General features: G+C 37.2%; 1 protein-coding gene and 1 pseudogene across 4 annotated transcripts in view; one reads left to right on the top strand and one right to left on the bottom strand.

The window, feature by feature from the left end:
- Positions 1-1,588: 1,588 nt before the first annotated feature.
- LOC123850730 (derlin-1-like) lies at positions 1,589-2,115 on the top strand (annotated as a pseudogene).
- A 2,412-nt stretch (positions 2,116-4,527) lies between these two features.
- Positions 4,528-25,968, bottom strand: part of HEATR5B (HEAT repeat containing 5B) — a 110,020-nt gene continuing 88,579 nt past the window's right edge. For 3 of the 4 annotated variants that reach the window (XM_045884414.3, XM_064572111.1, XM_045884413.3), the window contains exons 30-36: positions 23,891-24,018; positions 21,092-21,236; positions 19,897-20,163; positions 18,536-18,760; positions 11,930-12,081; positions 10,512-10,725; positions 4,528-5,435 (exon numbers count right to left, since the gene is read on the bottom strand). In XM_045884414.3, coding sequence (XP_045740370.1) covers positions 5,131-5,435; positions 10,512-10,725; positions 11,930-12,081; positions 18,536-18,760; positions 19,897-20,163; positions 21,092-21,236; positions 23,891-24,018 — 1,436 coding nt within the window. In that variant the 3' untranslated portion in view covers positions 4,528-5,130. The remainder of the gene's footprint in view (positions 5,436-10,511; positions 10,726-11,929; positions 12,082-18,535; positions 18,761-19,896; positions 20,164-21,091; positions 21,237-23,890; positions 24,019-25,968) is intronic. The other variant, XM_064572112.1, reaches the window with a different exon arrangement.

Genomic DNA, 25,968 nt, shown 5'->3' on the forward strand with positions numbered 1-25,968 from the left:
TAGCAGAACCTATTTGGAAAAGAGAAACCTGACTTCAAAGTTTAGTTTTCTCTAATTAAATTCAGAATTCAAATGGACAATATGAACAAGAACCTGGAAAGTAAATAGAAAATACTTTCTTTTAACGTTAAAACTGCTCAGATTATGCTTCAGAAAGAATCCATTGGCTGTCATGATGCTTCTCCTTTTAGCTCCTTGATACTGGATGTTCAGAATCGAATAAGTATGATTATTCAGGTTGAGAAGAATCTCAAGAATTGAGCAGTGAAACAAACTAATAAATATAATTCTTCAAACAGAGCTTCTTTTATAAATACTATCACAGAAAACTAGAAGTTAGGTTGTCAGTGGCTCAGAAGAGTATAGAGAAAGTACAAAGTAGTCCTGGGGAGAGGGAAGGAAGGAAGGAAGGGAAGGAAGGAAGGAAGGAAGGAAGGAAGGAAGGAAGGAAGGAAGGAAGGAAGGAGGGAAGGAAGGAAGGAGGGAAGGAAGGAGGGAAGGGAGGGAGGAAGGGAGGGAGGAAAGAAGGAGCTGAGGGAGAGAGGGAGAAAAAAAGAGAATCATTGTTAATGCATGGTGCAGTCTACCTCAAGGTGGGAAATGATGGAAAAAGTCTGGGAGGTACCAAGAATAGCAGAAAATAGCCAAAGCAGAAATAAACTTTATACTTCATACATAGGTGAGTGAAGAGGGGTTATATGTGCAAGAAACAAGAAACAAGCAATTGAAGAACAGTGTGGCAGTTCCTTAAAAAGCTGAAGAGTTATCATTGAGTCAGCAATTCCACTCCTAGGTGTATACCCAAGAGAAATGAAAATATATGTCCACCGAAAACTGGCACACAGTTGTCCAAGGCAGCATTATTTCTAATAGGCAAAAGGTGGAAACAACCCAAGTGTCCATCCACCGGTGAATGGATAAACAAAACGTGGTACACATACAGCGGAGTATTACCCAGCCACAGAAAGGGAGGAAGTGCTAAAGCATGCCACCACGTGGATGAAGCTTAAAAACATCTAGTCAAGTGTGGCGCCACATCGGGGATCTCCGCCTTCCGCTCCCTGGCTTGGGCGGCTTCCTCCCCCACACCTTTCACTCACAGAGGGCACCGTGTGGTGAGGGGCCAGGGCTGGGGAGTTGGGCGGCTGTGCACATCCTAGCCACCTAAAAGGTGAAGATGTCCCAGGAGCATCCCAGACATGCCCTTGGTTGGTCACCACTGTCGCGGTGACCTTGTTGGCAAACCTGGTCCCATCAGCCTGTCTCCTTCTTCCTCTGGTCTGAAGAAGCCTTCCTCTATGGCTTCCAGATGTGGAGGCCAATCACTGCCACCTTTTACTTTCCTGTGGTTCCGGGAATTGGACTTATTGGTCAATTTCTATTTCTTTTTTTCTTAAAGATTTTATTTATTTATTTGAGACAGAATGAGAGAGAGAGAGAGCACATGAGAGGGGGGAGGGTCAGAGGGAGAAGCAGGCTCCCCGCTGAGCAGGGAGCCTGATGCGGGACTCGATCCCGGGACTCCTGGATCATGACCTGAGCCGAAGGCAGTCGCTTAACCAACTGAGCCACCCAGGCGCCCTCAATTTCTATTTCTTATATCAGTATTCTACACGATGTGAAACAGGAGCTTTTGATGGGAGGCCAGCCGACTATGTATTCATGCTCCTCTTTAACTGGATTTGCATCGTGATTACTGGCTTAGCAATGAATATGCAGTTGCTGATGATTCCTCTGATCATGTCAGTACTTTATGTCTGGGCCCAGCTGAACAGAGACATGATTGTTATCATTTTGGTTTGGAACACAGTTACGGCCTATTATTTACCATGGTTATCCTTGGATTCAACTGTATGACGGGAGGCTCGGTCATTAATGAGCTCATTGGAAATGTTGTTGGAGATCTTTATTTCTTCCTAATGTTCAGATACCCAACGGACTTGGGACGAAGACCTTTTCTACCCATACCTGTTTTTGTACTGCTGGCTGCCCAGCAGGAGAGGAGAGGTGTCAGGATTTGGTGTGTCCCCTGCTACCATGAGGCAAGTTGCTGATCAGAATGGTGGAGGTGGGAGACACAACTGGGGACAGGACTTTCGGCTTGGGGACCAATGAAGGTCACAAGTCACTCCACTCAGATAAAGTTCTCCCGGTGCTGGGTGCAGCGTGCTTTAACAACCAAGTTCTAGCAAAAGCTATTAGACCGACCATACTAAATGTAGTCTTCTGGTACATGATAAAATTTTTTAAATCCTGAAGAAAAGAATATGTTCCTCAAGTTTCATGATTCTCATTCAAGTCCTTAGTGCTACAAAGAACAAATATCAACTGTGCAGATTTCAGAACTGACTATATTTTTTTGGTGTCTTCTCTTCCTTTTCCATCTGAATAATGGGTTTTGGTAGGTCTTGGTCTGTTGGCACCAAGCTGGCCGTCTGGGGTTGGGTCACCAAAACCTTGACAAAGGGACTCCTACCTCTTTCTTGCACACATGCCTTGCTTCTTCTTCCTAACCCAAAATTTGCAGCTAGAGATGGTTTGCCCATAAAACAGTTCTGCCTTTGACAAACTCTCTTATTGACTTTGGCAAGGCCCAGTGGCAAAGAACTTGTCCACCATTTCCCTCCTTTGGTGGCAGAAGTGTAATAGGGGAGAAGACTGCACCAGCGGATGGAGATCTTTTTCAGCTTTTGGAAGTGTTGTGACCTGATAGCAGTTGCAACCATTTGCCACCTCTTCAGATGCATTAAAAAAAAAAAAAAAAAAGCCCCACTGAGTCAGTGAGGGCCATAGAGTGGTGTTAATGAGGCATGAGGGTTGTTGCTAGGCACTGTTTCCGTAAGTGAAGTGATCCAAACTATAGTGGAGCTGAATCTTGCACAGGAGCTGGGTGCTAACTGCGGTGGGCATAATCCCTTTGCATCTCATGTAGGGAGTCCTGGTTTTGTGTGTACCCAGAGTAGTTGAGATGTATTGTGCTAGAAAGTTCCAAATCACATTTGCCTCTTTGAGAGGCACCTGGGCATTGATTCTATTTCATTCTCCTTCTGGGTATATGTTTATTGAATAGTGTTAAGAGGAGAACCTTATACCCTATTTAAACTGTCATTTTTTTTGGCCTCCCCCTCCCTTTTAAGGGCCATGTGCTTCTGCTGATCGTGAGGAAGGTGCAGCTCCTCTGTACATAGATCATATTTTAAGAGCTAATATAAGCACATCTAAGTGAATCATATACTTTTGGGTGGTAATGGCTTTAGACTCATTTGTGTTTGAGGGTCTTTATTTTGAACCATGAATGTACAAGTCATGAATGTACATCAGACCAGCTTACATACCCACAGCTCCTTTTTCAGAGGTGGGCTTTTTCCATTAGAACTAGGCTTATCCCCCGATAAAGGTTTTTGAAGGCTAAAAAAACCAAATTAAACAAACAAACAAAAAACCATTAAGTCAAGAAGCCAGTCACAAAAGACCACAAATTCTCTGATTTCATTTATATGAGATGTTCATAACGGAAGAATTCATGGAGATAGAAAGTAGATCTGTCATAGGGAAAGGCTTGGGAGAAATGGAAAGGTTGTGGGGTGATTGCTAAAGGGTGTGAGGTTTCTTTCTTCCCTTTTAAAGATTTATTTATTTTAGAAAGAGGGAGAGAGCATGTGCAAGCTGGGGGAGGGGCAGAGGAAGAAGGAGAAGGAAAGAATCTCGAGCAGACTCCCCAGTGAGCATGGAGCCCAACTCGGGGTTCAATCTCACAACCCTGAGATCATGACCTGAGCTGAAACCAAGAGTCGGATGCTCAACTGACTGAGCACCCCATGAGGTTTCTTTTGGGAGTAATGATAATGTTCATAATTGGTTGTAGTGATGGTTGTGAATAAACTAAACACCACTGAATTGTACATTTTAAATGGGTGAATTTTATGTTGTCTGAATTACATCTCAGTACAACTGTTACCAAAAAACCTCCCCCCGAAATAAGGAGAACAACTTTGGCAAAGCAACTCAGAAATGAAAAAACCACCCTGTAATAAAGGAAAGTGAGACAACAGGTGAAAGAAAGCACCTCACCGAGGCTTACAAGACTGAATCCAGAAGACCAGCAAGAGGACGGGAGCTGCCAGCTGGCGAGGGCATGAGGGCGAGTAGGCAGCAGCAGATGATAAACAGGTCTGCATCTGGAGTACTCAGAAAGGTGACTTGCTGTTGATACTACAGTCTCTGTAACACGGGTAAAACCTGGTGTTTAAAATTTCCTCAACACTGGGACAAACGCTTATCTCATGAATTATCTATTTGATGGGGTAAAATTCCCATTGCACAAAAGATGGGCATTATCATAATTATGGCAAATTCATTTTTGTATGCCCTGCAGCACTTAGCTTGATGCCTCATGCGCAGTAGGCACTCAATAAATATTTGATGAATGAAACTAACCATCATAGTCAGGACTCAATGCTCTGTACTGTAATTATAAAACATAACCAAGGCCAAATTTTCGCCATCAAAAAAAAAAGCAGAACATTATTCCACATTTGAAACATTTTAATGGATCTTTCAGTGAGAGTTTTAATTCAGTTAACAACTAAAATACACACAAGCATAATTTAGTAATCTAATATGAAAGTAAAAAGATCTATCAGAAAGGTAAGGACATTTTGAGAAATGCTAAGAAAATGTGACTTTATTCATATTATATACACCATGAAACATTCTTCATTATTTGAGTTACTTTAAAATTTAAATTCTCCTTGTTTTTCAATTAAATTTTTTCATGACAGATGCTGAATATTGACCTATTTTTTCCTGACAATACCAATAGGCTGCCCAACTACATGATATAATTGTTTTTAGCACTTAAATTTAAGAGCCTATGGCTCAGTATTTAAAAAATAAATTAATAAAAAAGAAAACATTATAGGAGAAAAATGAGAGCACATCCACCACATGATAAAAACAATCACTCCTTCCAAATCAGAGAGTGGCATGAGCATTATTTTACTTAACCTACTTAGAAGCATACAATATCCATATACAAATAAAGTAGAACCTACAGCCCAGAATGATACAGTGGCTATCACTTATTAGTTGCCAGTTGACAATATAAATAAAAATGAATGGAATATCAAATTAAAAAAAACTTGTTTTTAGCTTAATCGTGGGTGCAGAATGTACAGTAGGGGTTGGCTGCCTGGTGGCCGCTTTAGCCTTGCTGGCTTGGCTTGCTCGAACAGCAGTTTCCAAACGTACTTTCAACTCAGGAGCTGCTCCCATTACTGTCTTGAAAGCATGTGGATACAGAGGTCCAATATGCATTAAATTCTGGAGTGCAAACTCATGAAGATCTTTGGAAGCTGTGCTTGCTGAGGCAAAAGAATTTTCATCCAGCAGGTAAGAGATCAAAGTAGGAACTAAAAGGGCAAGTAACTGGACTCCTGTAAGTAACAATGATAAAGTCTGAGGATCATCACAAATCTGTCAATTACAATAAACTTTAATTTTAAAATTAGGCAATTACTGCAGTAGTCTCAATCGTAATAAAACATCAAATAGAATCTGTTTTAGACCTCAACAATAACTCATAATTAATATTAAATATTTACTTAATGCCAAGCTATATGTTTGAGTTGGAGACCAAGTTTGTTAAGACTGTATATTTTAGGGCGCCTGGGTGGCTCAGTTGGTTAAGCGACTGCCTTCGACTCAGGTCATGATCCTGGAGTCCCTGGATCGAGCCCCGCATCAGGCTCCCTGCTCGGCAGGGAGACTGCTTCTCCCTCTGACCCTCCCCCCTCTCATGTGCTCTCTGTCTCTCTCATTCTCTCTGTCTCAGATAAATAAATAAAATCTTTAAAAAAAAAAAAAGACTGTATATTTTAGATTTATATTAATTTGTTTTGTTAAAAAAAAAAATACTGGCTAGGGACACCTGGGTGGCTCAGTCGGTTAAGTGTCCAACTCTTGATCTCAGCTCAGGTGCTGATCTCAGGGTTGTGAGTTCAAGCCCCCATTGGGCTCCATGCTGGGCGTGGAGCCTACTTAAAAAAAAAAAAAGGTAAAAAAAATACTGGCTAAAAGGGTAAAAAGGAATACGTACCTTACACCTGCCATCTGGCGGAATGTATTCTGAGAGTAAGATCATGACATTTTTAAGGGTATTTCAGAATAGGGAGGTTAGAGTAGGAAACAGAAACCTGAACATCCATTTACTATTATTTAACTAAAACTAGGTATTTCCTTCTTTTTAAAATAGAAATATAACTCTTTCCCATTTCATTATCCCCCCAAACCCACAGTAAGTGAGGAAAAAATATCTCAAAAAGAAGCAAATATGTAGAGTGTAGGGCTAAAAAAACCCAAGAACCTGTGGTTGACATAAATTCTAAGCCCTTAAACAAAGATTTATTTGGAAGCTTAACCCCATTTACTAGTCTGTCTTGCTATATTAACAATTCCATCCTGGAATATAAATTTCATTAAAGCTGGCATTTTTCTTAAAAAAAATGTGATCATGTATACATATGTATCTGATAATCAACATTGAGAATCATGTATTTTCCACTTTTAATTTATGTTAATTTTTGTAGAGTGACAGTAGCCAAGGTTGTAGGGGGAGCAGGAAGCATCTGATACAGAATGTGGAATACAACACTCATTGACGTCAAGAAATAATCATGAGACCTTTCCAGAACCTCATGATAATAATCATGAGACCTTTCCAGAACCCTAATCCCATTCTGGCCCTGAACATCTTCTTTCTGTACTGTTATTTTTTTCTCCATAGCACCTACCTAATTCAGCATCTATTATATCTACATCCAAAATTAATATAGTTATATCCATTTTCACCTCTACATAAAATCATATAGATATAGGTACACAGTGTTTATCTATACAAAATTTTTTATTTATATATAAAATAGATACAGACATACCCAAGCGGGGGAGGGTGTTCACTGTCTCTGTTTTTGCGCTACAATGTAAGCTCTGGGAGAGCAGGGATCTTTGTGTTTATTTCAGGACTAGAACATACCTAGTACATAGTAGGCACTCAATAACTATTTGTTGAATGAATGAACAAACACAAACACCCTTTGCCTTGAAAACCACTCAGAAGTTTTTATCAGTTGGATTTTTTTCCACGACAAAGTTTCAGAAGAAAGAAGGCAGCAAACTGATATTTTAAAAGTCCCAAGAATCTTCGAATTAGCTAGATTTAGCTCAATTTCCCTCACACAGAATTATAACAGTACTGTATAATAAGAGCTTCCATAGAAAATATAATAATGAATTATCAAATAAATATGAAATCATCTTCAGTACACTGTGCATACTAAAGCAGACAAGGTTTTCAACATCAGGTAGAAAAGCAAGGTTTTGCTTTTAACAGTTAATTAACTGGAAAAAATATAAATTATTTAAGCACTCATCAAGTATCTAGAAATGTGCTAAGAATTTTAGGAAATATATAATTCATCTCTACCTAAAGCTGTTACTGCCTAGTTGAAAAGGGTATCCAGCACATTAAACAATTAGAGAACTAAGTGTTAAAAACATATGGTGAGGGGCACCTGGGTGGCTCAGTCGTTAAGCATCTGCCTTCGGCTCAGGTCGTGGTCCCAGGGTCCCAGGATCGAGCCCTGCATCGGGCTCCCCACTCAGCGGGAGGCCTGCTTCTCCCCCTCCCACTCCCCCTGCTTGTGTTTCCTCTCTTGCTGTGTGTCTCTCTCTGTCAAATAAATAAATAAAATCTTAAAAAAAAAAAAAAAGTATGGTGAGCATTTGAGACAGAGTTCCTCAAAAGCCTCATAAAGTGGAGGAATACTTTAGGATTTTATAGTTTTAGTGATTATCTTAAAACCACAAAGCCATAGAATAAGGTTGATTATAATTGCCAAAGAAATTGTATGAAGGGAAAGATCAGAGTGGGCAACATTTCTTGAAGAAATGAGATCTGATGCAGGTTAAATCCGTTTGTGTAAGAAGAAATGAGGGGAAGAAACATACCTGAGGAGAGGGAAAACAGACTGAAGACTGTACAGAGGTTAAAGTAAGCTGCGTGAGAAAATTGGACCAGTCAGGGTAGTGGGTACACATTGGGAAGCAGAATAAATGTTTGGAGAACTGAGCAAGGATGTTCAGACTTGATGCAGTAATGCAAGAGGAAACAACTCACAGTTCTTTTTTTTTTTCCTTAAGATTTTATTTATTTATTTGAGAGAGAGAGAGAGCTGCCATGCCAGAGAGAGAGCATGAGTGGAGGAGAGGGGCAGAGAGAGAGGGAGAAGCAGACTCCCCGCTGAGCTGGGAGCCCGACATGGGGCTCAATCCCAGGACCCTGGATCACGACCTGAGCTGAAGGCAAACGTTTAACCCACTGAGCCACCCAGGCACTCCACTACTCACAATTCTTAAACAAAGGACAGGTAAAATTGATGGAGAATATCTGTTAGGAAACTATTATAGCTATTTAGTTATGAGATGATTAGATATAAGAATAGAAGCAAGGTTCTCTTGAATCCCAGAGAAGTTTCAAAAAAGGACAAGTTTTGAGTAACAGATTGAATAAAGATGATGAACAAGAATTAAGACTCAAACATAATTCCAATGTCTTTAGCTTATAACTCTGGTCATGTTGGGTGAAAAAACATTCATTGCCTATTTCTGTAATGGATACTATAAAGTTAAAAACAAAAAATTAGCATTTGTAACTGATGTGAAGAAAGGTGAGTGATAAAACAATTTTAAAAGCTGAAAATTTACCCCCTGGGAATTACATTACTATATTTTATATAACTATACATTACAGTTTTAAGTGTTAGATATATCAGCATTATCATGGTTTCTTCATTTTTTAATAGACTGCTTCACTGAGATAACACATGTTTTGAATTATAGGAAGACTTTTAAGGTACAGTAAAATTGGCATTTAAAAAAATTTAAGATAAATCTAAGGCTGAATGCATGCAAAAACCAAAGGTAAATGAGTCCTCATAATGGGATATGATGGCATTCATCAGGAAGATAACATCAAATCAATGAATAAATGAATGAACATATATGATATAATGTGATGGCCACCATTTACCTTTGGTTTTGGCCATCATGGTCACAAACATAGGCCATGATGTCAGTCACAACGTTTCTATCCAAATAATCTATTAATATCTAATTTCAACTAAACCTATCAACTCCTAAACAGTTCTTCTTCCTGACATTTCCAATTCTGACACTGTTTCCATGCTTCTTCCAGGTAACACAGTTATGTTTGGCTCTTCTCTTTCTCTTGCTCCCTGTAACTAATCACTCATCAAATCAGATCAATTTTTTTTCACAATCACCTCTGCATTTCTCCTTTTCCACTATTATAGTTCTGGATTATTATTTTTTTTTTTTTGGAGATTTTATTTATTTATTTATTTGAGAGAGAGAGCATGAGCATGTGTGCGTGTGCATGTGTGTTGGGGGGAAGAGCAGACGGGGAGGGAGAGGGACAAGCAGACTCCAAGCACAGAGCATGGAGCCCGACTCAGGGTTCAATCTCAGGACCTGAGACCACCAATGGAGCCAAAACCAAGAGTCAGACACCACCCAAGCACCCCTGGATTATTATTTTATAGTGAAGCTCTTACAGTAACTTTTTCAATGTCTCTACTACCTTTCCAATTTCCTGTAAAATTTTTTTCAAAGGAAGAAGAAAAAACTTACAATAGAAAAAAATGGATGTAATTGTTATCTGAAAGTAATCTGGCAATATTTATTAAAAGCCTTAAAAATGTACATTCCTTTCAACCCCCAGTAATTTCACATTAAGGAATTATCTGATAGATATAATAAAAAATATGTGCAAAGATATCTGTATAAGGATACTACTCATCTCGGTTATTTATGACCTGAATACTTAATGTTCAATCACAAGGTACTAGCTTAAAAAGTATAGTCTTTCTGCAACAATTAAAAGTCATATTTCTAAAAACAAATTTTAGATTGTGATGAAATCAAGGGATAAAGAGGAATAGGTATTAAGCTGTGTAAGTCTCTGATTAAATGCATGTATCTGGTAGCTTTTCATTAAATAAAAATAATTTTTAAATTTCAAAATTGGAGGTATTTTAAAATGATGTTTGGTATTAATACTAATCCAATCCTATTTGTTATAAATCTTCTGTACTTCTATTATGAACACCATAATAAATTACTTTTATAAACCTATTAAATATCCACATTTTTCCTAGTTCTTAAAGAGTACATTCCTAGAAAAAAAAACCAATGTGTTGAAAGGCCATCAGTAATTTATTTTAACCTCTCGCTCATAAAAAAATGAGTATAAATAAACTCAATACATTATGTTAGTAGCATGACCAAAATATTAAGCTTTCAGATAGTAACCACTCCTTAGTAAACTTACTGTTGCAATGGCTTGTGTCCAATATCAAGTAAGATAGATACACATATGTATATAAAATATAGTTCTTCATTTTGGACTATTGGCTTTTTCTAAGAATACTTACTGTTCTGTTCTTCCCCAAGAGCAACTAATGTTTCCAGAACTTTGATTCCTTCTTGAACAGCTAAAAGTTCTGTGCTACTGGCTGGTCTGTTTCTTTCAACAGCCTTCAGCTTTTCAACCACTATTGGAGCTAAGGAATGGATATACGGAGTTGAAAGGGCACGATTGGAATGTTGGAAGACTGAGAGGAGAAGCTGGTAACATTTGGCTTGAACCTGTATTAGAAAATAATTGTATTAATTAACATGTGTGATAGTTCTCATTTGCTGTACAATCACATTGCAACTTAATATATGCTGAAAAGATGTGATACTGCACAATGAAAATAAAAATGTGGGATGAATTAATGCCATTTTCTATTTATAGAAATAAAGTTAGAATAACGAAACTTCTAATAAGCTAATTAAAAAAAACTAACTGAAAAGACATTAATTAAATAAATATTCCTTATATGGTAACTGCCAAATTACCAAGCTTATATAATTTATATATTCCTATACTGTGGAAGAAGCTATAAATCAGGAATTCCAATTTATGTTTTTATTTTTTCTTTGCTTGACAATTGTCCCTTCCACTTTAGCCTAACATATTTAAAAAGGAAGGCTAATAAAAGGATGTCAAACAATGCTATAAAAATACACTGGATAGACAACTCAAATTCATTTGAATTCTCTGGAAATGACTGCTTATGCCAATTTAAGTTTTCCAGGCCTAGAAAGTAAAATCTCATTGGTTCCACTTTAGCTTAAAAAGACTTCATTGTAACATTAAAAAAAAAAAAAAGGAGGGAAGGAAGAATAAAAGGCAGGCCCATCACCATATAGGACAATAGTGGAATAAAGCTGTTTCAGCACTTTGGTAGAAGAGAAATTGCCAGACCTTGCTGGACATAATACTTGGGCAATGTTTTCAAAATACAGACTTATGATTCAGGAAGACAGTAGCAGAGTCTAGGAATCATGTTACTAGGATGATTTTTTTCTGATGTGCAGCAGGTTTGAGAATCATTAGTTTATACTTTGACATTGTGAAGCCAAAAAAACTTATTTTCTAGAAAAACTGGCTTCCAATAGATGTATTAATATCAAAATATGTATTAATATAAATTTATTCTTTAATGCTTTTGGTTCCATTAAGTAAGCAGTGAAAAATATAAACATAGACTCATGTAAAATCTCTACCATTATAAGCCAGGGTTAATCAAATATTTTAGATATTGGAGGATTTTTTGCATGTGTAAATACACATACGTATGTGTATCCTAGTCCTTAAACTGAGTGATCTTTTCCAGCTTTTCTATTTAAAAGCCATATAACAAATATTTAGGTTTTCATGTGATGCATCACCCATTTTAATGAATCAATCTGAAATTTCACTGATAAAGTGAAATGTTTACCTCTGTGTTTAAGTGGAACTTACCCATGGGTCACATGAATTCAGTGCATTTTTAAATCTGTTCATGCAGCCATTCTGTAATGATTGGACTCCTATTATTTCACTACTAGCAGACCACAGGAAGAGTGCAATTGCTGTTAGCATGCTTACTTCATCAGGCATAGGCATGGAATCTTCTGAAATAGATGAATAATATTAAAATATGTGAAATAAAATATATGAAAAATGAAAGCAATGTGCTGTTTCCAACATGTTTTGGAATTCCAATCTTGAACAATAACCCTCTCTCCCCCAATGACATTTATAACAGTGTGTGTCTCAATCTAATACAATCCATAAACAACTTTATGAACAGAACTCATCTACTACAAGGAAACAGGGAGAGTTTATCATAAGTCCTGTATTGAAGTCCTTTTTCCTTGTTTTTCTGGATGGTACAATATTAACTGAAAAAAATCCAGGCATAAATCCTAACAAGAACTCTACAAGGGAAAGCAAATTTGAATGAAAGATAACACAATAATATAAAATTACTTAAAATTTATGTAACTTCTTTGTAGTTTAGATGGATCAAAAATTTCCAAATTCTTTCCTTCCAACAAAGTTAAGCGATTATAAGATATTCTAAGTAATTTAAAAATCCAGAGTAGACTTTCTTAGTGATAACACCTTTCTATTCAGTAAATATAAAACCTATACATTTTACACAAACATAATAAAAAAAATCTTGCACAATTTCTTGAAGATGGTATTCTTATAACTTTAAAGAACTTCTGTTACAATCATTTATTTGGGAATAAATACAACCTAATGGAAATATAGTATGTAATTAGAAATACAGGAAATATCTGTATTTATTCTAAAGAAAACTACTATTAAATATATAAAGTAAGAGACCTAAACTATTTTGTCTTTATCATTTCTTCCACAGCTGAACTTACTAATATTCTTTAAGTATGAATTTGGACTAATTTGGAAACTGCAAATACTCAATGATAATCAGTAATTTATCAGGATTATGAACATATATATTTATATGCTAACATTATCTAATAATTAAGGTACTGGCATAAAATAGAATGGGCTAAGAATAATAGTCAAAAAGAAGCCTGTTAACTTAACATAAAGAAAAAAAGAGATGTAAAATTTGAAGGATTTAGCCAATCTACAATAATCTAAGTCACACATGTTAAAAACCCGAGAACTCTATAGTAGAGATATTATCGTAGGCGAAATGAAAACAATTTCTGACTCAGAGTTTGTGACACTGTAAGCAATTTTTTGTTGGAAAATTAACACTTTATTTTAAAATTGTGACTTTAACATCTGCCTTCGGCTCAGGTCATGATCCCAAGGTCCAGGGATCAAGCCCCGCATCGGGCTCCCTGCTGGGCGGGAAGCCTTCTTCTCCCTCTCCCACTCCCCCTGCTTGTATTCCCTCTCTCGCTGTGTCTCTCTCTGTCAAATAAGTAAAATAATAAAAAAATAAAATGAATAAAATAAAATAAAATAAAATAAAATAAAATAAAATAAAATAAAATAAAATAAAATAAAATAAAATAAAATAAAAAAAAAAAAATAAAATAAAATAAAATAAAATAAAATAAAAAAAAAAATAAAATAAAATAAAATAAAATAAAATAGTGACTTTAAGATTCGCCATTTAAATACCATTTTCTACTAAAAGAAACCAGAGCTGTTTTGGAGAAGTGATGGATTCCAGAGCACCAACAGGAAAAATACAAGGTAAGTCTGCTATATCTTTGGTGCAAGAAAGTAAAAATGTGCTCAAGAAATAATGGGGATATGTCAAAATGATAATAATGGACCCACTGAATTAAAAAAAGGATCATAAGTCTGTACTGATAGTAATAAACAATAAACACATAAGAAAATTAAAAATGAGGGCAAAGAAAAAGCTCTTTCCGTGAAATGCTAGTAATAAATGTAAAAGGAAGAAAATTAATGTAGAAGTTAGAAAATTATCATTTTGATATCACAGTAATAACTGGTTCAGGTACAACAGATGTTAAAACCACTGGGTATGGGGTGCCTGACTGGCTCAGTCAGTGAAGCCTACGACTCAATGTCAGGGTCATGAGTTCAAGCCTCATGCTGGGGAGTAGGGTTTACTTAAAAAACAAACAAAAAACCCCCAAAAACCATTGGGTGAAAGCTTGATGGGAAGGAAACAGATAATTGACAGAGTTTCAAATTATCTCCCCACAAATTCCTTATTAATTGTAAAAGGGGAAAACATCAATTTTATAGTGGAGAAATATGGCAGACACCATCTTAATCAAGTTATTAAAGTTAACATTCCCATTAATGGGATGAAGCAATATTATATGCCTCCTTACATGATGCATGGAGAAAGACATAACAATACTCATATAGTATTCCTGCCAAAAAAGCATAACCTGAATCTAACCAAGAGAAAAAAAACCATGCAATTCCAAATTGAAAACCAATCTATAAAATAGATGTCTGCATTTTTATAAAAACACTAGTATCATGAAAGATTAAAAAAGAAAAGCTGAGATACTGCCTCAGACTAAAGAAGACTAAAGTATTAAGACAACTAAGTACAATGCATGATCCTGGACTGTATCCTGAATAAAAAGAAAAAAGTTCTATTAAAGTCATTCTTAGGACAATTGGTAAAATTTGCATCTGAACAATAATAGCGTAGTATTGATGTTAAATTGCCTACATTTGATAATTCTTCTGTGGTTATGTAGAGAATGTTCTCGTTCAAAGGACATCCATGAAGCATTTAGTAGTGAAGAGTCATGATGACTTCAGTGTATTTTCAAAGGGCTCAGCAAAATTAGCAATGACATTAACAATAACATGCAGATTATGGAGTAATAAAATGTGGCAAAATGTTAACAGCTGGTGAATCTAGAAGGGTATACTGTAGTTCACTTTTTAAAAAGTTTGAAATCTATTTCAAAATTGAAAATTGTTTAAAAATGAAAGAAAATGGCACCAATCTTAAGAGTGTACACTATCTCCAAGGAGATTTATATACATGTGTCTGTTCACGTACACATACATGCACATTTTTTCTAAGTGGAAGTCTCAGATTTCATACTAGGAAATATGATTTCCTAAATAAAAATTCCCTATTATAAAACTTTGCTTGGAAAGCAAGGGATTCTGCTTGCCTTGCTTACAAATACTATACAAATAATACCTGTGGCCTTGATCCCTACTTCATACTGTCTCCTGAGAATTCAGTTCTGGACAGAATATCTTAGGCAAGTTAATTTTCTTATCAGACCTTTAAATTAACTTAGTTTTAATGAACTAGACTGATAAAATATCAAAATCTTCCTATATAACTGACAATTGCAAAAATGTATGATTATTGAGTATGGAACTGCCCCATGAGAATTAAAACAATATTTATATTCTTAAACAAATTCTTAACTATTTCTTTATCTTGTTATTCATATCTATTCACCTATTTACACACATATACATATACATACATATAGAAATATGGCATTTAACATTTCTTTAGTTTGTTAAAAACCTACTTTAAAAAGCAAAACATTAACTCATGATAAAGCTAAAATAGTTTCAGCAGCATTAATAAAACTAAGGTTTTCTCTTCCAAATAATTATTTAAAAAATTCAGATAATAAAAATAACACATGGTCATTGTTTAACAATATAAAAATGGTCAAGGGAAGAAAATAAAATCTGTAATTCTACCATCCAGTGACAGTTTAATTTCTAAAGATTTTATTTATTTATTTATTTATTTATTTATTTATTTATTTATTTATTTATTTATTTATTTGAGAGACAGTGTGTGCTTGCACATGAGGACAGGGGGAGAAGCAGAGGGGAAGGGAGAGGAAGGGAGAGAATCTCAAGCAGACTCCACACTGAGTGTGGAGCCTGATCCAGGTGTCCATTTCAAGATCCTGAGATCATGACCTGAGCCAAACCAAGAGTTGGATGCTCAACAGACTGAGCCATCCAGGAGTCTTGTGACAGTTTAATTTTCAGGTTCTGGTTGAATTTCTTCTGGTCTGGGGTAGTTTTTTTTATATGTAGTTACAAATATGATTTTTAATCAGTATAATGGATATGTAACCCAAATTAATATATAGTCTTATATTTTATAATTTTTCCCACTGCCAGGTAGTTTTATTTATCACATATTTTCATTATTGTAAAATAGACTGTGATAAATAACCTTGAACATAACGAATCCTTCAAGGCTCTTTGTACATTCCGTAGAATTGATTCCCTGAAAGTTTAAACCATTTTTAAACGTCCTTCAGCGAAGTATGAAAATGTTCTCTTGGTAACAATTCCAACTGTACAGTCACATTAAAAAAAAAAATCAATTTTGGGGCGCCTGGGTGGCTCAGTCGTTAAGCGTCTGCCTTCAGCTCAGGTCATGATCCCAGGGTCCTGGGATCGAGCCCCGCATCGGGCTCCCTGCTCGGCGGGAAGCCTGCTTCTCCCTCTCCCACTCCCCCTGCTTGTGTTCCCTCTCTCGCTGTGTCTCTCTCTGTCAAATAAATAAATAAAATCTTTAAAAAAAAAATCAATTTTACAAGAAAAAGTTTTATATTACTTTGTTTTTGTTTGTATTTCTTTGCTTAAATAATAATGTGGCTGACTTTTTTATATGTGTGGAGGTCATCTCTATCTCCTTTTTACCAATGTGTGTCCTTTCCTCTTTCTTCTATTGGGTGTTAAATGTTTATCTTTAAGACTTCTTTGTGGGGGCGCCTGGGTGGCTCAGTTGGTTAGGCGACTGCCTTCGGTTCAGGTCATGATCCTGGAGTCCCTGGATCGAGTCCCGCATCGGGCTCCCTGCTCTGCAGGGAGTCTGCTTCTCCCTCTGACCCTCCCCCCTCTCATGTGCTCTGTCTCATTCTCTCTCTCAAATAAATAAATAAAATCTTTAAAAAAAAAAAAAAGACTTCTTTGTGTATGAATGATATTAACACTGGCATAAATACTGTTGTCAATTTTTCAGCTGTCTTTTTTTTTAGCTACCTTTTAATGTAAGATGTTTTGACAGGTAGAAGTTTATTTCTACATAGCCTAATACATTGATATTTTCCATTCTTACACTTACATACTCCTTTGCCAGTCTTACATTAAAATTTTACATGTATTTTCTTTAACTATTTTTAAAATTATACATTACCATTTTAATTTCTCTGGGTTTTTTTTTTTTTTTGAGTCATGATATGAGGTGAGGGCCTAACTGGAACTGGTTCTCAAACAGCTGACACAAACCATCTGAAGAATAATGAATGTGCTTTTATCATGTATTATATTCTCATGTGGATGAAGGTCTGTTTTAAGTAATTTGTGTGTTTCATTGCCCTATCTCCTGATTCATGGACCTGCTCCATAGTCTTAGAGTGCACATGTTTTAATAGGTGATAGGTGACATGGCAAATCTTTAATTATTATTCTTTGTTTTCAGTCCTCTGACATTTTCTTTACAACGGAAATACAATGAAAGAAAAAGTCAAACACAGAAGAAAAATGGACAAAAATGTGAATAAGCACTTCCCCCAAATTAAACACAAGCATGAAAAATGCTTATACTCACTAGGAAAATGAGAAATGCAAATTAAAACAATAAGATAGTACATTTTACCCATCAGATGGCAAAATTTAAAAGTCTGAAATATGAACTATTGTTGAGGACATGGAGAAACAGAGATTATCATACACTGCTGGTGGGTGTGTAAATTCATATGGCTACTCTGGAGAGCAATTTGGCCATGTCTGGTAAAATTAAAATGTGCCATCAATTCCGCTTCTAGGGGTGTACCCTAGAAAATCTCATAGTACAAATGCATGAAGAATTTATAAGATTTTCATAGCAGCAATTTTTATAATGGGGAAAAAAATCAGAAAAAGTGGAAATATCAATTGACAAGGGAATGAATAATAATTGAAAAATTCATGTGATGGAAATGACATAGAGGTTAAAAGGAATAAATGAGAGTTTTATATGTACACATTAATAGCTCAAAAAAACCTTATTCTTGAGAGTGTAAAGGTAGAATGATATACTATGACATTACTTATGTAAATTTAAAAACACAAAAGAAATACTATATATTGCTCATGGTTATTTATCTCAGTCTATATAGAATTCATATATATATTTGTTAATATATACATGTATTTTATTATTTATTAATATAGACCTATATTTACTAATACAGAAAGTATATTTATTTACATATATAATGAAACATCAAAATCAAGACTGCGGTTTCATTTGAGGATAAACTGGGGTGGTGACAGATACTTCAACTTTCCCATTTTATTATTTTTATTAAAAAGAAAACATATGAAGCAAACAAATATATTAACACATATCAATTTGATTCTGAGTATATTTTCTGAAATTTTCTGTCCTTTTTTGGGGGGAGAGCCTCCAACATGTATTTAAGTGCTAAGACAAAGACATTTACAGTCAATATCCAGAAAGGGGTACTAAAGTTCCTATCTGCAAGGTGTGACTAAAACACCTTTCTGAGTCGACTTGGTGTTATAAAGCACTTTTCTGACAAGCTCATTCAATTGGTTATTGACAAACAGATTACGGATTTGAAGCCCTGATTAGGTTACCTGGTTGAGAATATTCCAGGATGCATGCGAGAGTGCTACGAATTAGAGCTGTCCACTGTTTCTGAGTGTCCTCAGTCTTGGCCATTGAGAGTGTCACGATGCTTTTGATCCCTTGAAGTGCTGCACTGACTGGTGGAGGAACCTGATTATCTGCAGACTTTATCGCTGTGTCTTTCAATACTCTTGCAATTAAAAACAGAATCGTGGGCAGGATTGTCATACACCCTGAATTGAAAACAAATCAGATCACCTCATAACTACTCAGTTCTCATATTACAGTTCTTTCAATTGTTTTTACAATTGATTGTGGTTTAATATTATTTTTTCCCTTGTTGTTATGCAAAATTTACTGCATTACTACTACTATAATTCAATGTTTGGAAAAGGAAAGTGAGAAAGTGGCAAGGTATATTAAAGAAGACAGAATATTTTCCAACTGGCCTTGTTTTATTATTTCTAATATTTCACCTATTTAATACATTGTGCCTTTCAAAATGAAAATGAGAAAAGAAGATAGAAAAATGGAAGGGAAGCACTACCATATACTTTGATAACTATCTGAGCAACCTGATGAATCTGGTAGCAATTCTAAGACATGTAATCAATCTTGAGTGTACTCAAGTCATCTTTAACCAAGCCGGGAAAAACAATGAAAAGACTATATGGGTAAGCAAAGAAGAAATGAAAAAAACACTGGAATTTGCAGCCGAAAGAACTTTAAGGTCATCGAATCCAACCTCCCACTTCATGGAAAACACTCAAAACTTTCTCAGGCTGCCATTCTGCTTGGCCTGCAAAGCTCCAGCAACGGAGAACTCATTATTTTCACATCTATAGGCTTGTGTTGGGCTGAAATTTACCTTTATACTACTCATACTATTTCTCCCTTCCAGATAAATAGAGGGAAAGTCTATGTTTCCATCCAGTACTTTTCAGGTATCTTCAGACAACTATCATCTTTGCAGCTATAATTTCTTTAGCTCCTCCTAAGAGTTGGTGGTCACACTCATCTGACATTTTTCAGTTTGTCAGTTACTCAAGAGTGGCAACCAGATCAGAAACTAACAGGTTTAGTTATCCCACCATATGCCTGTCTGCTAATGTCCAGTGCCTTGCCTCAAACTGTGGTTCTATCTCCTTGCTGAAGTTTGTCTGAAATGTATCTGAAGAACATCTTAAGTTTTGGGTTTTTTAAATCCTTAATCTTTATAGTCTCCTAAAGGTCAACACACCATAAAAGACTAACTTCTCCTTCCATACTTAAGAGGAAAATAAGTTCATAATAGCAGTTGAAATCAAAGGCAAGCTCATCTTTGTCTATTGTAATAGAATGCATTTCCGAATAGTGATTAATATCATACCAGCAGGCGAACAAAGGGATGGTAAGTCAGAGAGTATGGTAACTGTGGCCGCCACCAAACGAGCACTTTCTTCTGACAGTCGAGTTTTGGTGGCTATGTGACTGGGTGAATCCGACATCTTGGTACTGAGATGCGGCATATGCCGTACTAAAATGAACATCAACAGCTCCATAGTTGCAAACACAAGAGATTTTCCGGGAACAAGACCACCGCTGTCACCGCCTTCTCCTACTATAGGACATGACTCTTTTTCCATATCATCTTCATCTTGAGGGAAAGAAAATTCGGTAAAATTTCCAGAAACAAAAAAAAAGTAATAGAACAGAGTAGATAAAACTACACAGTAAATGTATTTGGGAAACGTTTTTTTTTTTTTTAAGATTTTATTTATTTATTTGACAGAGAGAGGCACAGCGAGAGAGGGAACACAAGCAGGGGGAGTGGGAGAGGGAGAAGCCGGCTTCCCGCCGAGCAGGGAGCCTGATGTGGGGCTCGATTCCAGGACCCTGGGATCATGACCTGAGTCGAAGGCAGACGCCTAATGACTGAGCCACCCAGGCACCTCGGGAAATTCTTTTAAAAGAATTTACAACTGAATGTCTAACTGATAACACATGTCTTTCTCAGAATGATTCTCTGCCTTGCTAGAATTCTGTTTATTGACCTCTCCTTAAAAGTAAAGGATAACCCATTTTTTACTTCAAAAAATTTTTATTAGGTATTTTTATTAGGAACATATTTCATATTACGAGGAACATATATGTTAGGTTGAGCCATATGAAGATGACACTTTTGAAGGTGAAAAATAGTTGACTACCAGCAATTTCATTTGGTTCTTTCTTTCTTTCTTTTTAAGATTTATTTATTTATTTTAGAGAGAGAGAGCACAAGTGGGAGGGGCAGAGGGAGAGAGAGAGACTCTCAAGCAGACTCCACAATGAGCGTGGAGCCTGACACAGGGCTCAATCCCACGACCCTGAGATCATGACCTGAGCTGAAACCAAGAGTCAGATGCTTAACCGACTGCACCACTCAGGCACCTCTCCTTTGGTTCTTTCTAATGAAAGCAAAATCAATTGCAAATCTTCTACATCTATGACTGCATTTTTTATTAAAAACTTCCTGGCATTGACACTTAAAAAGTTAGAGTACAAATAAGATCTACTTCCAAGTTAGCACAATTTCTAGTACTTACTTAGAGTGTTTCTTTTTTCTTGCAAATAATCCTGAGCAGCTCTTACTATCTGCTGTACAACTCCAGTAACCAGCAGCTGAACAGATGGTGGGTTCCAGGTCAACAGGAGGCGGTGCAAAACACTTAGCAACTCAACACCGATCAGCTATTATAAATTAATACAAGTAAATTTAATTAATCTTAATTTCAAAGGATACATTTACATTATTACAATCTAAGAAAATATGCATGTAAAATAAATCTATTTGGTAGCTAAAATTAATATATATGACTGTGTAACAAGTAAGAACATTAGAACAATCTTGAGAAATGGTCATATTGTATTCCAACACATTTTCAGCCAACAAATTACTGTGGATACTAGGCACTTCCAATAAGTCCCTCTCTCATTCATCTCAGCAACTATTACAAACTTTCACCACTCACTTTAAGCCTCTTTCAGTCCTCCACTCAAACCCATCCAATGAACCTGCCTCAAATTTCAAAGAGGAAGAAAAAAACTTAACTATAACCAAAGCCACCTTTACCTTTCTCCTTAAGATCAAGTGTCCAGACTCTACCCAAGGTTGATTGATCTTTCCTTATTTGCTTCCTGTCCTATCCTATTTGACCTCCCAAGGATTCTTCAAGGACCTCAATTGTATTCCATATGTTTTCAGCTTCTCTCTCTAGGTAGGTTCCTCTCCCAGTATAAGGAAAACACTCAGGTCTTTCCTGTCTAATTCCCACCCCCCTCCCAAATCCTCTCAGATCCTTCTCTCTGCCTCCATGTCCTCTATCTCTATTGTGCTTTCTCTGGTCCCAGCCCAATGCTTCCAGTTCCCTCACCCCTCATTCACTCCTCACTCTTCCACAATCTGGCTTCTGCCCACCTAAGAAAATGCTCTGTCTGAGGTCACTAGTAACCTTCCCTGGACTCTCTTTTGCCCTAATATACTGGGTTCTGGTTCTTTTGAGACTGTTGTCTATCCTTCAAACTCTCCCTTGCCCTTGTAACTCTGTTCTCTCAGTTCTCCTACCTTTCTAGTAGTCTCCGGTGCTGACCTACTTTCCTCATCTCCATCCTTTTTTACTTTTTGTAATATACTCTCACGTTCCAGTCCCGGCCCTCTTTTTTTCTTCCTTTATTCAGTTTCCCTAAGCCAGTGTAACTCGCTATTTCTCTGGAAATAAAATGAGAAGAGCCTCTTAACTGGACTCCCTGCCTCCCTTGTCATCTCTTATCAACCAATCTCACAAGGTCGATAAAAGTGATCAAATCTATATATATCATGTTCTGAAATACAAGTTGAACCAGGTTATTCCTCTATTTTAACATTTTTAATGATTCCCTATGACTTTTAAGACAGATTTTAAACCCTTTAACATGCCATATAGGAATCTTTATTATTTGGCTTTTTCCCTGTTGTGCAGCCTCATCTCCTAACAAACCCCACGTGCTCCATTTGTCTCAGCCAAAGCAAATGAGAGTAGTGTCCTTGAACTTGTCATGTTCTCTCATGCCTCCCTGTCTTGGGATTTGCTTTTCTCCCAGAGAGGAAAACCCATCCCTCTTGTGCTGCCTCACTAATTCCTCTTTTAAGATTTAATCCAACCATCATCTCCTCTGAGAAGCCATTCCTTACCTTCCTTGATAATGTCAGGGCTCCTCCCCTCTATTTTACTCATAGCTTTACATACACTAGCTCAGCACTTGTCATACCATCCTGATCTCCTGATCCAGGTGCAGGGAGACAGCTTTTGCTATCTATAGCCTCAAACTGTGTCTGATACAGGACAGGCACAGAGTAAAAGTTGTTGGGTGAATGAATACAATTTTTGAGTCAGTATACTCTGCTGATTTTGAAATTATAGAATCCAACTCAGGAAAAAAAATATAATCCATCCAAGTGTAAAGCAGTGCTTGGATAAACAAAACAATATTGGGTTCAAAAAAAAGCTAGGTAGATGGGTGTGGGATGTATTATGTTAAAACCAAAATGAGCGAGTGTAAACACAGTATTCTCTCTTCATTCACAGATTAAATTTCAAATTTTATAAAAACCAGAAGTTTCTTGCAGTCATCTGTAGTTTAGCTGAGGAACAGCTTCAGGCTGCAAGGCTGGGGTACAAGAAGAGTTCATCAGTGAGTGAATCTTGTAATCACAAAGCATATGCTTTGTTTTATTTTGGTTTTGGTCAGCATCATGTGCAAACCTAATTTTGACATAATGAATGATAGCAACTCTGTTCGTTTGTGTTTTATGGAAAATTACCCCTCATGGTAGTGCTGGTGACCAAAAAGATGGCTCTTAGTATGAAAAGAAAAGAATTTCTAATTAAAAAGAATAACAAATCCACCAGTAGATTCATTCTGTAACATGAATAAAGTCCTCTAAATATTACATACAGAAATTAGAAAAAGCAATTCATTAAACTGCTTAGATGAGTAGTTGAGCCAGTGCAAAAAAAATTTCATTAAATGAGAGATAAAACTTTATCATTTAAAAGTGGTATAATTTATTTAACAGCCTTATAAATTACTTCAGGCCTTTATTAGTAGAATCATTAACTGGGATTGAAGGCATCCCTTAATTTTTAGTTTTACTTGACTACCGAGGAACACATCTAAAAAGATATACTGACTATTTCTATGCTGGCTGTGCCTAGTCATCCAACATTCACTATAATGTCTTAGATAAAGTAAAAAATCCTGAATACTTATTATATAATATTTATTTCATATGGGAGAAAATTATCTTAAGATAAATATGAAAACAAAGTGTACAATTTATTATCTGTTATAGAAATAGACTGTACCTGATCTTCTGCAATATGGATTCGGGCATAAGGAGAATCTAGCAAGGTGTGTAAGGCCTGTAGACATGCTGTAACATGTTCAATAGGCTCCTCAGGTCTGGGGGAGCAAAGGAACTGTATACTCACACCTGCGATGTACATAATAAAAACACACGTTTGTCACTATAAAATCCTTCGTTGCTCTAAGGTCAGATTTCTTCTCTATTTTTCCTCCATTCTTTCACAGATTACTTTGACACATACTTAATGCTACCTTAAAGCAGAGTTCAAAATGGTTACCAAAAGCAGCAGCCAAACTTTATAACACAGATTGTGGCTTTGCAGTTAGGTTAATAATCAAATTGAAGAACAGTGGGAGGAAAGATGGCAGAGGAGTAGGGGACCCTATTTCAACTGGTCCCCGGAATTGAGCTGGGTATCTACCAGACCACTCTGAGCACCCATGAAACCAGCCTGAGATGTAAGAAGATTTGGATTTCTACAAGCAGAATATTCGCAGGCGGTTGGTTTTGAGGTACGAAGCGGGGAGCCCTGATGCTGCGGGCAGATATCGGAGGATAAACGGCAGCGGGAGGGTGCCTGGCTGTGGGGATCCTACACCGCTGGTGAGCGACAGCTTTGCGCACTGCGGATGGGGCACAGACTCGCAGACTGGTAGCGGTGGGGAAAGGACTTTAGAGCAGGCCCCGGGGGCAGAAACCTGGAGCAGCGGGGTCATGCCTGCGAACTGCAGCCCCCGGGTCGGAAACCCCGGGGCAGCGGGGTCACACGTGCGAACTGGGAGCGGCTGGCGGTTTTAGAAGCACAAAGGGCAGAGCCGTGCCCTGATCTGGAGGCAGGACTGGGAGCGCTGCGGAGGGGCGCACAACCCAGGACGCTGCAGTTTATAACAGCCCTGACAGAAACGGAGACGGTGTGGCCTGGAGAGTTCACTGAAGAACAGACAGCGGTCTCTCTGCTCTGAGGCAGAGGGTTGGAAACGGTCTCTTCTGCTCTGACTCGCTGAAGGGATGCGGAAAGCCGCCAGGGAAAGCCGCCAGAGAACAAAAGCCCCAAAAACTGATTCCCCCTGAGTCCATCCCCCACCACAGGGGCACAGGGCAACTCCGCCCAAACAGGGTTGCCTGAGTAACAGCGTGGCAGGCCCCTCCCGCATAAGACAGACTAGGAAAACAAGAGGCCAGCAACCCTAAGGTCCCAAGAAAACAGGTGCATCTTGCTTGGGTTCTGGTCAATAATTTGGACTCTATATATTCCATCAAACATCCATCAACAGAATGACTAGGAGGAGGAGCCCCCAAAATAGAAAAGACTCAGAGATTATGACTTATGCTGCAGATTTACAAATGGATGCAGATATAACCAAGATGTCAGAGATGGAATTCAGGCTAGCAATTGTGAAGACAATGGCTAGAATGGAGAAATCAATTAATGACAACATAGAGTCTCAAAGGGCAGAAATGAAAGCTGAATTGGCAGAACTTAAAAATGCTATCACTGAGATCCAATCCAATCTAGATAATCTAACAGCTAGGGTAACTGAGGCAGAAGAACGAATAAGCAACCTCAAGACAATATAATAGATAAAAAGGGAAAAGAGGAGGCCAAGGAAAAACAACTCAGAATCCATGAAAATAGAATCAGAGAAATAAGTGACACCATGAAGCGTTCCAATGTCAGAATGATTGGAATCCCGGAGGGAGTGGAGAGAGAGAGAGGACTAGAAGATGTATTTGAGCAAATCGTAGCTGAAAACTTCCCTATCTGGAGAATGAAACAAACGTTTGCGTCCTAGAGGCAGAGAGGACCCCTCCCAAGATCAAGGAAAACAGGCCAACACCCCAGCATGTAATAGTAAAACTTGCAAATCTTAGAACCAAGGAAACCATCTTAAGGGCAGTTAGGGGGAAGAGATTCCTTACGTACAGAGGGAGGAACATGAGAATAACGTCAGACCTATCCACAGAGACTTGGCAAGCCAGAAAGGCCTGGCAAGACATATTCAGGGCACTAAATGAGAAGAACATGCAGCCAAGAATACTTTATCCAGCAAGGCTGTCATTTAGAATGGATGGAGA

The sequence above is a fragment of the Mirounga angustirostris genome, unplaced genomic scaffold (genome assembly GCF_029215605.1).
Source record: "Mirounga angustirostris isolate CCGP_5_RB_7025 unplaced genomic scaffold, mMirAng1.0.hap1 SCAF_10, whole genome shotgun sequence".
Classification (NCBI taxonomy): Eukaryota; Metazoa; Chordata; class Mammalia; order Carnivora; family Phocidae; genus Mirounga; species Mirounga angustirostris.